Source organism: Macaca thibetana, chromosome 9 (genome assembly GCF_024542745.1).
Source record: "Macaca thibetana thibetana isolate TM-01 chromosome 9, ASM2454274v1, whole genome shotgun sequence".
Classification (NCBI taxonomy): domain Eukaryota; kingdom Metazoa; phylum Chordata; class Mammalia; order Primates; family Cercopithecidae; genus Macaca; species Macaca thibetana.
The window spans coordinates 17,914,996-17,927,928 of record NC_065586.1 but is presented as its reverse complement, the minus strand read 5'-3'; the positions used below and the strand labels follow the sequence as shown (position 1 = coordinate 17,927,928).

At 38.7% G+C, this 12,933-nt stretch overlaps 1 protein-coding gene across 3 annotated transcripts in view; it reads right to left on the bottom strand.

Annotated features, from left to right (window-relative positions):
- Positions 1–12,933, bottom strand: part of SLC39A12 (solute carrier family 39 member 12) — an 80,823-nt gene that overhangs the window by 57,227 nt on the left and 10,663 nt on the right. For all 3 annotated transcript variants that reach the window (XM_050805394.1, XM_050805395.1, XM_050805396.1), the window contains exon 4: positions 9,541–9,748. In XM_050805394.1, the coding sequence (XP_050661351.1) occupies positions 9,541–9,748 (208 nt within the window). The remainder of the gene's footprint in view (positions 1–9,540; positions 9,749–12,933) is intronic.

Genomic DNA, 12,933 nt, shown 5'->3' with positions numbered 1-12,933 from the left:
TTTAATAAGGAAATCTAAATTATATAAACGTCCAAATGAAAATTCTGGAGTTGAAGAATATTGAGACAATAAGTGAAACAAAAAGTTTACTAGAGGAACTCAACAGCATATTTGAGAGGGCAGAAGAAACAAATCACTGAACATGAGTATAGATTAACAGAAATAATTCATTCTAAAGAACAGAAAGAAAAAAGAAAAAGAACAAGTGTCAGATACCTGTAACAAGAGCAAGTGTACCAATGTATACATATTGGCAGTCAGAGAAAGGAGAAAGAGAAAGGATTAGAAAAAATATTGGAGGAAATAATGGCCAAAACTTTCAAAATCTGATATAAAAGCCTGAACATACATGCTCAAGAAGCATATCAAACACCAAGTAAGATAAATACAAAAAGATTCACACCCAGATACATTACAGTCAAACTGCTGAAAGTCAAAGACAAAATCTTGAGTCCTGGCCTGGTGGCTCAGGCCTGTGATCCCAGCACTTTGGGAGGCTGAGGCGGGTGGATCACCTGAGATCAGGAGTTCAAGACCAGCCAGGCCAACATGGTGAAACCCCCTCTCTACTGAAAAAAAAAAAATACAAAAATTAACCAAGCTTGGTGGCAGGCACCTGTAATCCAAGCTACTCAGGAAGCCGAGGCAAGAGAATCGCTTGAACCCAGTGGGTGGAGGTTGCAGTGAGCTGAAATGGCACCACTGCACTTCTAACCTCAGCAACAGAGTGAGAATCCATCTCAAAAAAAAACAAAAACAAAAACAAAAATCAACAACTACAACAGAAGATAAAATCTTGAAAGCAGCAAAAGAAAATGTCTCATCACCTACATGGGAACATGACTACAGTTAATGGCTGACTTCCCATCTAAATAATGGGGACCAGAAGGTAGTGAAATGATATATTCAAAGAGCTAAAGAAAAAAACTGGAGGAGACAGAGCAAGATGGCAGAATAGAAGGCTCCACCAATCACCTCCCCACAAGGACACCAATTTAACAAACATTTACACAAGAAAAGCACCTTCATAAAAACTAAAATTCAGGTGAGCCCTCATAGTGTCTGGTTTTAACTTCATATTACTGAAACAGGCACTGAAGAGGTAGAAAAAACAGTCTTGCATCTCTGGCAGCAGCAGTGTGGTGCAGAGAGCATCTCTGGGCACTGACAGTGGGAGGGCACAGAAATTGTGAGGCATTGAACTCAATGCTGTCCTGTTATAGCAGAAAGGAAAACAGGACCAAACTCAGCTGACATCCGCCTATGGAGGAAGCATTTAAACCAGCCATAGCCAGAGGGGAACCCCTGATCTTAGCAGTTAGAACCTGACTTCCCCCACAAGCCTTGCCACCTCAGGCTAAAGTGCTCTGGGGTGCTAATAAACTTGAAAGGCAGTCTAGGCCACAAAGACGGCAACTTTTACATGAGTCCTAGTTCTGTACTGGACCCAGAGACACTGGACTTGGGGAGTGCGGCACATGACCTACAGAGACACCAGCCAGGACAATGCTGGCATTATCCCTTTCCTAACCCCAGGCTGCACAGCTATCATCCCAAAAGAGACTTCTTACTCCCACATAAGGAAAGGAGAGGAAAGAGTGGGGAGGATTCTGTATTGCATCTTGGATACCAGCTCAGCCACAGCAGCAGGATGGGGCTGTGGTTAGAGTTGCTAGAGTTGCAAGGTCCTGTTTTCAGGTCCTAGCTCTCAGACAATATTTCTAAACATTCCCTGGGCCAGAAAGGAACCTGCTTCTTTGAAGGGAAGGACCCAGTCCTGGCAGGATTTGTCACTTGCTAACTGAAGAGCACTTGGACCTTAAACAACCAGCAGTGATACTCAAGTACTATGTCAAGTGCCTTGGGTGAGGCTCTGAGATTTGCTGTCTTCAGGTATCAGCTGAGCCACAGTGTGTTAGAGCACCAAACAGACTCTTAGAGCCAGGGGGGCAGTCCCAGATTCCAGGACTTAGCTCTTGGATGGGATTTCTGGACCTGTCCTGGGCCTAGGGGAGTCCACTGACTTGAAGCATAAGTCCAAGGGCCAGGCAGCATTCACCAGAAGTTGATTCAAGAGCCCTTGGGCCTTAAGGGAACATTGGTGGTAGTCTGGCAGCCCTCCCCATGGACCTGCGGTGGTGTTGGCCACAGGGTAAGGCTCCTCTGCCTTCGTAAAGCGGAGGGAAAAGTAAGAAGGACTACGTCTTGTGATTTGAGTGCCAGATCAGCTGCAATACAGTAGAACACCAGGTAGACTTCTAAGGTTTTTGACTCTAGATCCTGGCTCCTGTATGGCACCTCTGGACCTTGCCGGGGAACTGGGGTAACTTGTATCTCTGAAGAGTGGAGCACAAACCTGGCTGGCTTCACCACCTGCTGATTGTAGAGTCCCAAGGCCTTGAGCAAACATAGCCAGGGAGTGGTTACAGTGGGCCTTGGGTGAGACCCAGTGCTGTGCTGACCCAGTGTGGTCATAGTGGTGGTGGGCACAGTGGTGCTTGTGTCAGTCCACTCTCAGTTTCAGGTGGCTCAGAACAGAGAGTGAGAGACTCCATTTGCTTAGAAAGGGAAGAGAACAAGAGTCTGTGCCCGGTAATCCAAAGAATTCTCCAGGATCTTGTCCAGGACCATCAGGGTGATACCTGTATGAGTCTGCAAGAACTACAGTGTTACAGGGTTTGGGGTGCAGATACAGCAGATCTGTATCCTAAAGCAGATACAGCATAGATCATACACCTAAGTCCTTCGGACTATCTGGAAAGCCTTTCCAAGAACAGTGGATACAGACAAATCCAGACAGTGATGACTACAATAAACACCTAACTCTTCAATGCCCAGACACAAACAAATATCTACAAGTATCAAGATATTCCAGGAAAAAATTACTTCACCAAATGAATTAAATAAGGCACCAGGGAACAATTCTGGAGAAACAGAGATATGTGACTTTTCAGATAGAGTATTCAAAATGGCTGTTTTGAGGAAACTCAATGAAATTTAAGGTAACACAGAGAAGGAACTCAGAATTCAGATAAATTTAACAAAGATAGAAATAATTTAAAAGAATCCAATAATTTAAAATAAAATATTTTAAAATATTAAATAGTTAAAAAATAATTTTAAAAATTCTGGAGCTAAAAAGTGTAACTGGCATACTGAAGAATTCATCAGAGTCTTAATAGCAGAACTGATCAAGTGGAAGAAAAAAATAGTAAGCTTGCAGACAGGCTATTTGAAAATACACAGTTCAAGGAGACAGAAGAATAAAAAAAAAAAAAAAAAAAGCACAACTACTGAATCTAGGAAATAGCCTCAGAGGGGAATATCTGAGTTATTGACCTCAAAGAGGAGATAGGGAGAGAGATAGGGTTAGACAGTTTATTCAAAGGGATAATAACAGAGAACTTTCCAACCCTAAAGAAAGACATCAATATCCAAGTACAAGAAGGTTATAGAACAGCAAGCAGATCTGACCCAAAGACGACTACCTCAAGGCATTTAATAAGCAAACTACCAAAGATCAAAGATAAAGAAAGGATCCTAAAAGCAGGAGAAAAGGAACAAATGTACAACGGAACTCCAATATGTCTGACAGCAGACTTTTCAGTGGAAGTCTTACAGGCCAGGAGATAGTGGCATAACATATTTAAAGTGCTGAAGGAAGAAAACTGTTACCCTAGAATAGTATATCCTGTGAAAATATTCTTTAAACATGAAGGAGAAATAAAGATTTTCCTAGACAAGCAAAAGCTGGGGAATTTTATTAATTCTAGACCGGTCCTATAAGAAATGCTTAAGGGACTATTTCAATCAGAAAGAAATGGATGTTAATGAATAATAATAATCACCTGAAGGTACAAAACTCACTAGTAAGTACACAGAAAAACCCAGAATACTATAACACTGTAACTGTTGTGTAAACTACTCCTATCCTAAGTAGAAAGACTAAATGATAAATCAATGAAATGCAATAACTATAACAACTCTTCAAGACATAGACAGCACAATGTGATATAAACAACAAAAAGTTTAAAAGTTGGGGGACAAAATTAAGGTGTAGAGTTTTTATTAATTTTCTTTTTTCTTGGTTTTTGTTTATACAAACAGTGCTAAGTTTCTGTAAGTTTAAAATAATGGATTATAGGATAGTATTTGCAAATCTCATGGTAACTTCAAACAGAAAACATACCATGGTTACACAAAACCTAAAAGCAAGAAACTAAATCATATAACCAGGGAAAATCACCTTCACTAAAGGAAGAAAGGAAGGAAAGAAAATGACCAGAAAACAAATAACAAAATGGCAGGAGTGAGTCCTCACTTACCAATAATAACATTGAATGTAAATGAACTAAACTCTCCAATCAAAAGATATAGACTGGCAGAATGGATTAAAAAATATAAGACCCATTGATCTATTGCCTATAAGAAACACACTTCACCTATAAATACACATATAGACTAAAAATAAAGGGATGGAAAAAGATATTCCATGCCAATGGAAACCAAAAAAAAAAAAAAAAAAAAAAAAAAGCAGGAGTCACTATCCTTATACCAGACAAAATAGATTTCAAGACAAAGACTGTAAGAAGGGAGAAAAGTCACTATATAATGATAAAAGTGTCGATCCAGCAAGAGGACTTAATTATTTTAAATATATATGCACCCAACACTGGGGCACCCAGATATATAAAGCAAATATTATTAGAGCTACAGAGAGACATAGGCCACAGTACAATAACAGCTGGAGACTTCAACACCCCACTGTCAGCATTAGACAGATCTTCCAGACAGAAAATCAACAAAGTAACATTAAACTTAATCTGCACTATATGACCAAATGGATCTAATATATATTTACAGAACATTTCATCCAATGGCTGCAGAATGCACATTCTTCTCTTCAGCACATGGGTCATTCTCAAGGACAGACCATATATTAGGTCACAAAACAAGTCTCAAAGTATTTTTTAAAAATTGAAATAATATCAAGCATCTTCTCTGACCACAATGGAATAAAACTAGAAATCAAAAACAGGAGGAATTTTTGAAAACTATGCAAATATATGGAAATTAAGCAATATGCTCCTGAATGACCAATGGGTCAATGAATAAATTAACAAAGAAATAGAAAAATGTCTTGAAACAAATGATAATGGAAACACAACATACCAAAACCTATGAGATACAACAAAAGTGGTATTAAGAGGAAAGTTTATAGCTATAAGTGCCTACATTGAAAAAGATGAAAGATTTCAAATTAACAATCTAACAATGCATCTTAAAGAACTAGAGCAGCAAGAGCAAGCCAAACCTAAAATTAGTAGAAGCAAAGAAATAAAAAAGATCAGAGCAGAAGTAAATGAATTTGAAATGAAGAAAACAATACAAAAGATCAATGAAACAAAAAGTTGGTTTCGTGAAAAGTTAAAGAACATTGACAAGCCTTTCGGCAGACTAAGAAAATAAGAGAGAAGATCCAAATAAATAAAATCAGAGATGAAAAAAGAGACATTATAACTGATACTGCAGAAATTCAAAAGACCATTAATGGCTACTATGAGTAACCATATGCCAATACATTGGAAAAATCTAGAAGATATGAACAAATTCCTAGACACATACAACCTACCATGATTAAACCAGGAAGAAATCCAAAACCTGAACAGTCCAATAACAAGTGATGAGATTAAAGCCATAATAAAAAGTCTCCCTGTAAAGGAAAGCCCAGGACACAGTAGCTTCACTGCTGAATTCTACCAAACATTTAAGAAGAACTAATACCAATTCTATTCAAACTATTCCAAAAAATAGAAGAGGAGGGAGTACTTCTGAACTCATTCCATGAGGCCAGTATTGCCCTAATACCCAAACCAGACAAAGACACACCAGGAAGGGAAGGGAAGGAGAGGGGAGGGGAGGGGCAGGCCAATATCTCTGATGAATATTGATGCAAAAATCCTCAACAAAATACTAGCAAATTGAATTCAACAATCCATTAAAAAGATCATTCATAATGACTAAGTGGGATTTATCCCCTAGCTAGGATGCAAGGTTGGTTCAACATATGAAAATCAGTCAACGTAATACATCACATTAACAAAATAAAGAACAAAAATCATACGATCATTTCAATTGATACTGAAAAACCATTTGATGAAATTCAACATCCTTTCATGATAAAAACTGTAAAAAATGGGGTATAGAAGGAACATATCTCAACATAATAAAAACTAGATACATTAGACCCACAGCTAGTATCATACTGAATGACCATGATGATCATATGACCAAGGATCCCACTGCTGGGTATATCCCCAAAAGAAAGAATTTAGTATATTGAAGAGATATCTGCACTCCCACATTTGTTGCAGCACTGTTCATGATACCTAAGATCTGGAAGCAACTTAAGTGTCCATCAACAGATGAATGGATAAAGAAAATTTGGTACATATACACAGTGGAATATCATTCAGCCATAAAAAAAGAATGGGATCCAGTCATTTGCAACAACATGGATGAAACTGGAGATCACTATGTTAAGCCAAGCAGAGAAAGACAAACATTGCATGTTCTCACTTATTTGTGGGATCTAAAAATCAAAACAATTCAACTCATGGACATAGAGAATAGAAAGATGGTTTCCAGAGGTTGGGAAATGTACCTGGGGGAGGGGGCCAGTTAATGGGCAGAACAAAATTAATTAGAAAGAATAAGACCTGTTATTTGATAGCACAACATGGTAACTATAGTCAATAATAACTTGATTGTAAATATTAATATTAAAATAACTAAGAATATAATTGGACTGTTGGTAACACAAACAATAAATGCTTGAAGGGATGGATACGCCATTCTCTATGATGTCATTATCACACATTGCATGCCTGTAGCAAAATATTTCATGTACCCCATAAAGATATACACCTACTATGTACCCACAAAAATTTGAAAAAAGAAAAAGAAAAAAAGATCAAGAATTTTGTGTCTAGCAAAATAATCCTTCAAATTGAAGGTTTAAAAAAAGCCATTCGCATATATACGATGAATGAGAAAATTTATTGCTAGCAGACTTGCCTTGTAAGAAATACAAAATGAAGTTCTTTAGGCTGAAAAGAAATGACTCAAATTTACCACTTGGGTAAAGTTCCCATTTTGATCAAGTCCACTGAAAGAAATGACCAGCACTGGAGATGTAAAAATGTGGGTTAATATGAAAGACTCTATAAATATATTTTTCTCATTTGTTCTCTAAACTTAATGAGAAAATATTACAGGCTTCTCTTTCAAAGTCAGAAACACAATAAGGATGCAGATCATCCCCACTACTATTTAACATTATATTGAGATTATTAACCAATGCAATTAGATGAGAAAGTAAATAAAAGCATGAGAATTGGAAATAAAAATAGGCAAAACTATATGTATTTAGAGAAATTAAATATCTGAAACTCCTAAAAATCAATACAAAAATAATCATGAATCAGGTTATAAAATTAACCTATAAAAATTAGAAACATATATATGTATATACACACACACACAAACAAAGATCAACTAGAAGATAGATGAAAGAGGACCTCATTTAAGAGAGCAAAAAGAATGTTAAAGGCATAGGTATAAACATAACAACAAATGCCCACAATCTATGGGAGGGAAATTAATATTTTTAAAAGCAAATTGTTCTCTTTTGAAGAATGCATGGCCAAATTAAAGTGTCAAGAATTTATATTTAACTACCCTTAAGAATCTCAATAAAATGAAGTAGTGAGGAGAGGAAGTTTTTCTATTATAAGATTATTACACTAGACAGGAAGAAATGAGAATTAGAAGATCACCATTTTATAAGCCCTAAATAATTAATCAGTCTAGGCAACTATCATCAATAGCTTATAACTTCTGAAAAAGAGATGACCAGATGCTATATGCTTTCTAATGGAAGGTACTAACATAAAACAGCTAAGCAACCTTATCAAGTCTCTACATATAACAGCCCCTACGCAAGAAACACAGTGAATAGAAATGCGTGATAGATGACTAGGACTGCAATCAGCAAACTCCAGATGGAAATCAACCCCCTTTGTTTCCAACCAAAAAAACTCGCAACAAAATAGAAAAGATGGAAGAAGTGTGACATGCATAAAAGAAACCTAAGGGATATACCAACAATTTGCATTTTATGGACTTCATTTTGATCATAATTCAATAAAAATAATTTTTTAAAAATTATGAAAATATGAACAGTGATTGAATTTTTTTTTTTTTTTTTTTGAGATGGAGTCTCGCTCTGTCTTGCAGGCTGGAGTGCAGTGGCTCAATCTCGACTCAGTGCAACCTCTGCCTCCTGGGTTCAAGCAATTCTCCAGCCTCTGCCTCTGGAGTAACTGGGACTACAGGCATGTGCTACCACACCTGGCTAATTTTTTGTATGTGTTTTTAGTAGAGATGGAGGTTTCATCATGTTGGCCAGGCTGGTCTCGAACTCCTGACCTCAAGTGATCCACCCGCCTCAGCCTCCAAAGTGCTGGGATTACAGGCGTGAGCCACTGCACCCAGCCTGAATTTTTTATGATATTAAGGAATCGTTATCAATTTTTTAACTTGTGATAATGAGGTGCTTAAAAAAAAAAATCCAACTGGGCACAGTAGCACACTCCTGTAGTCCCAGCACTTTAGAGGGCCAAGGCAGGCAGATCACTTGAGGCCAGGAATCAGAGATCAGCCTGGACAATATAGTGAGACTCCTGTCTCTACAAAAAATAAGAAAACTAGCTGCGCATGGTGACACACACCTGTAGTTTCAGCTACTCAGGAGGCTGAAGTGGGAGGCTTGCTCAGGAGTGGGAGGTTACAGTGAACTATGGTCCCACCACTGCACTTGAGCCTGGGCAACAGAATGAGACCCTGTCTCTAAAAACAACAACAACAACAAAAAATCCATCTCAGGGGCGTTTTGATGTATATTTTAAGAATTAGCCATTTCATTTTTGCTGCCTTGTCAAGTACAAAGAAATGTGCAAAACACACATTCTAATTCCAGTTCTGACATCCCATTTCATCCTGGAGCCCCCAAAACCAGGTAGTCACGAATGCAGCAAGAATGGCTATTTCACATTACTTCTGTCTGAAATTAAATGACTTTCCTGATTGCAAGGAAACTGCTGCCAAATGTCTTGCACAATTTGGAATACTATTCTTTCATTCTACATGACAGTTTGTTAGACCTGGCCCAGCATTACATCCCAAATAAACTATTCAGTTAGCATTTATGGCAGATCATAAAATCTCCGCCTCCCTCTACATCCACAACTCCAATCACTTAGAAATAGACCAAGTCCATGCTTTTGCCTCATCACCACATACCTTTCATCGCACACTTGCCTTGAAAGGCCACCTAAGCTGTGTGGCTTTATGACTCAATAAAAATCGTATTTAAACATACCTGAACGAATTCAGTCATCAAGAGCTTCGGCCTTTGTTTTTGGCATAGTTTACTTAGCAGGTGTGACTTGGAAGTTAAATTCGTGAAAACATCCTTACCTGATAGGCGGAGGGTATGCGTACGATTCAAGGAACTGAAAATATACTCTGTAAAGTAGTCTGGGGAAGGCAAGTTTCCTTGTCCCAGACAAACACCCTGAAGGGACAAAGTAATGATCGTGGCTGCCAACTGAGGAAGTGTATTTTCATTAGCACCTTCACTGCTCACTATTCCAGATTTTTTCTGCAGTGTTTTGGTTTCCATACACTGAAATCAGATACAAAATAAAGAGAAAACTGTAACTTCTGAAGTCATTTTGATTCGAACATCTCTGAAATATCCCCCCCCCCCACAAAAAGATAAGGAATAGTTTGTCTAAAAGAAAATGGAATCATTTGGAGGAATATGACTATCATCTTTCTCCTGTCTCAGATACAACTCAATTTGGAAATTACGTGTTTATCTATTATGGCACTGAATTTTCTAACTCTCATCCCACTAGTCCTTATTTATGCAGCCTTTCTCACTATCCTCTTTTTCATTTTTTCTTTTTTTTTTTTGAGACCGAGTTTAGCTCTTGTTGCCCAGGCTGGAGTGCAGTGGCACAATCTTGGCTCACTGCAACCTCCGCCTCCCAGGTTCAAACAATTCTGCTGCCTCAGTCTTCCAAGTAGCTGGGATTACAGGTGGTGCCTGCCACCACGTCTGGCTAATTTTTATATTTTTAGCAGAGATACGGTTTCACCATGTTGGCCAGGCTGATCTCAAACTCCTGACCTCAGGTGATCCACCTGCCTCGGCCTCCCAAAGTGTCAAGTGCTTGAGTCACCACACCCAGCCTCACTATCCTCTTAAAGATGTGTTTTCTCCAAGGGGATCTCCTGCTCTTATTGTTTAACATCCTTAAAACCAGTGGGTTGTTACTCTCTCCTGGCTTTCAGTGCAACCTGCAGGAGAATGATTTTCCAGCCGACATTCCCTACCCTGACTTCACACAGGCTCTGCTGCCTTGTGTCATCACAGGGCCCCTCTACTTCTCATCTGCCTCTGGTCCCAAGGTCAATGTGTGCTCATTGCACATCAGACCTAGCACACTGTCCATGTTCTTTGAACTCCCAGAGGACATCGGACCTTTTTAAATGTGTATATCAATTTTCCTCCATTAAATTATAAGCATCTTAGAAGCTCTAATTTTGCTTTATATCCCATTCATATTCCCATTTAGACATCTGAATGCCTACAATGTACCAGGCGCTGTACTAAACCCATTTCATACGAAGTGAAAGAGAAAATAAATTCATCAAAAGAGAGATCAAGGGAAGGTTATCATGTCAAGGTTGCATTCTAATGACTTAGGACAAGGAGAAAAAGTGCCCATTGAGCTTATTTTTTTTTAAAGTCTGTAATTGAAGAGCTTGGCAGGAGCATATTTATAACCATGGTCCAGAGCAAAGTAGAAGGCTAAGAGTCAGTTACCAAAATTTTGATAAATTTGGACAAGTAGCCAGAAGTTCCATGGGTGAAAAGAACAAGTTGAAGTAACAGAGTTTGAACCTCAAAGAAGCATGAATGTTTCATGCAGGTTGTGAAAGAACAACGGTCTCAAAACACCATTGAGGATAAAAGAGAATTCCAACCATTGTTCCAATCCCTGAAGTCCTTTGCATGAACACCCGGCCTCCATGCAGTAGGCAGGGCTACGGGAACACTAGGGAGAGATTCCTGTTCATTTACCATGGAATCAGCCAACAGTGGAGAGAATTCAAGAGGTGGGAACATTGAGAGATTGAGTCAGGAAGATAAAACACAGACAGGTTTGGACAAAAGAGATTGAAGGAATGGAGAGATGTTGCTTTCTGAGCCATTTGGGGAGCTTGCCTGGATTAGGGTATCAAGTTGATTCTCTTGGGGATCTGGCTGAGGCCCACTTGGAGCAGCCATTAGTGACTTGATCTGTGGAAGCTGGGTACCGTGCAGACCAAGACCTGGAGATTCAAGTAATGATGGGCCTGGTGAGCCAAAACCTCATCTGACCTCACGCCATCTAGTGAGAAAGAACAGCTGATGTGGTGAAGTGCCAAAAGCCTCCTGCAAAGTCTGAACTGATTGACTTCCTAGAGAATCCTAGCCCAGTTGAATGAGCTCACGGACCCTTCACAGGAACTAGAGACAGTGATGTCATCCAGGTGTTCACAAGTCTGAGGCCTAGCAAAGGTTTATGACTCAGCAGGTGTTCAAGTCTTAATGACAAAGGGTGTTCAACCCTTAATGACTGAAACTAGCTGGAAAAAGGAGTTCTAGATGTACTACTGATTTATTCTGTTCTGGGGCTGTTTGATCTCAGAAATACTCAGAAACCTGGGTATTCGCAGTATGTGTAGGATAACCAGAAACCTGGAAATACACACCACACCACCTTTTAAGTGCTGTTTCCATTTCGTCTCCATCAAAAGGCATTAATGGGTAGGATTAAAATCTTAGCAGTCAATTTGAATCAAACTTGGATTATATAGATGTTGCACTGAAGAAATTATATGTAGGCATGACTCCTGGTTTAAGTAGAAAACAGTTCTGTAAAAGAACCCCTTTTTCTTTTCTTTTCTTTTTTTTTTTTCTTTTTTTTTTTTTTTTTTCCTTTTAGAGATAGGGTCCCATTCTGTTGCCCAGGGTAGAGTATAGTGACACAGTCATAGCTCATTGTAACCATAAACTCCTAGACACAAGCTATCCTCCCACCTTAGCCTCCTGAGTAGCTGGACTACCAGCTCATGCCACCACATCCAGCTAATTTTTTAAATTCTATTTTTGTAGAGACAAGGTCTTGCTATGTTGCCTAGGCTGATCTCAAACTCGTGGCCTCAAGTGATCCTCTTGCCTCAGCCTCCCAAAGTGTTGGGATTACAGGTATGAACCACTGCACTGGGCCTAGGAATCCCTTTTCCTAAAATGAAAATAGGAATAAAAATATGTTCAAATTTTGAAATTAATAGGATTAGAGCTACGGATGTGATATTCACAAAGTCCTTAGCAAACAGCTTCTCCATTTGCTCTGCCAATAAAAGAAATTAAACATATTTACAGAAAATTGGAGGATATGTTTGCTGGTTGTTAAGCTGCAGAATGCCAGAATTGAGAGCAAGAACTAAATTTGTCTATACATGTTTATGAATAATTCAAGAAAAAAATGATTTCCCCATACTCTTCAAAATGTAGTAATGGCTTCTTAATTAATTCTTTAAAAAAAAAAAAAGTGACTTAAATAAACCTTATGTTCAGAGAACTTTATCTGCTGAGATGTCTCACTGCAAACCAGAAAGCAAAAACCTAACTGAAAGGCCAGTTTTGCTAGAATAGTAATGAAGGCAACGGAGACCAGGTGGGAGCTGGGAGAGAGGAGAGGTATTTGAATAGACCCTCTACACAGGCAGTACAAGTCAAAAGCCACAAAGGGA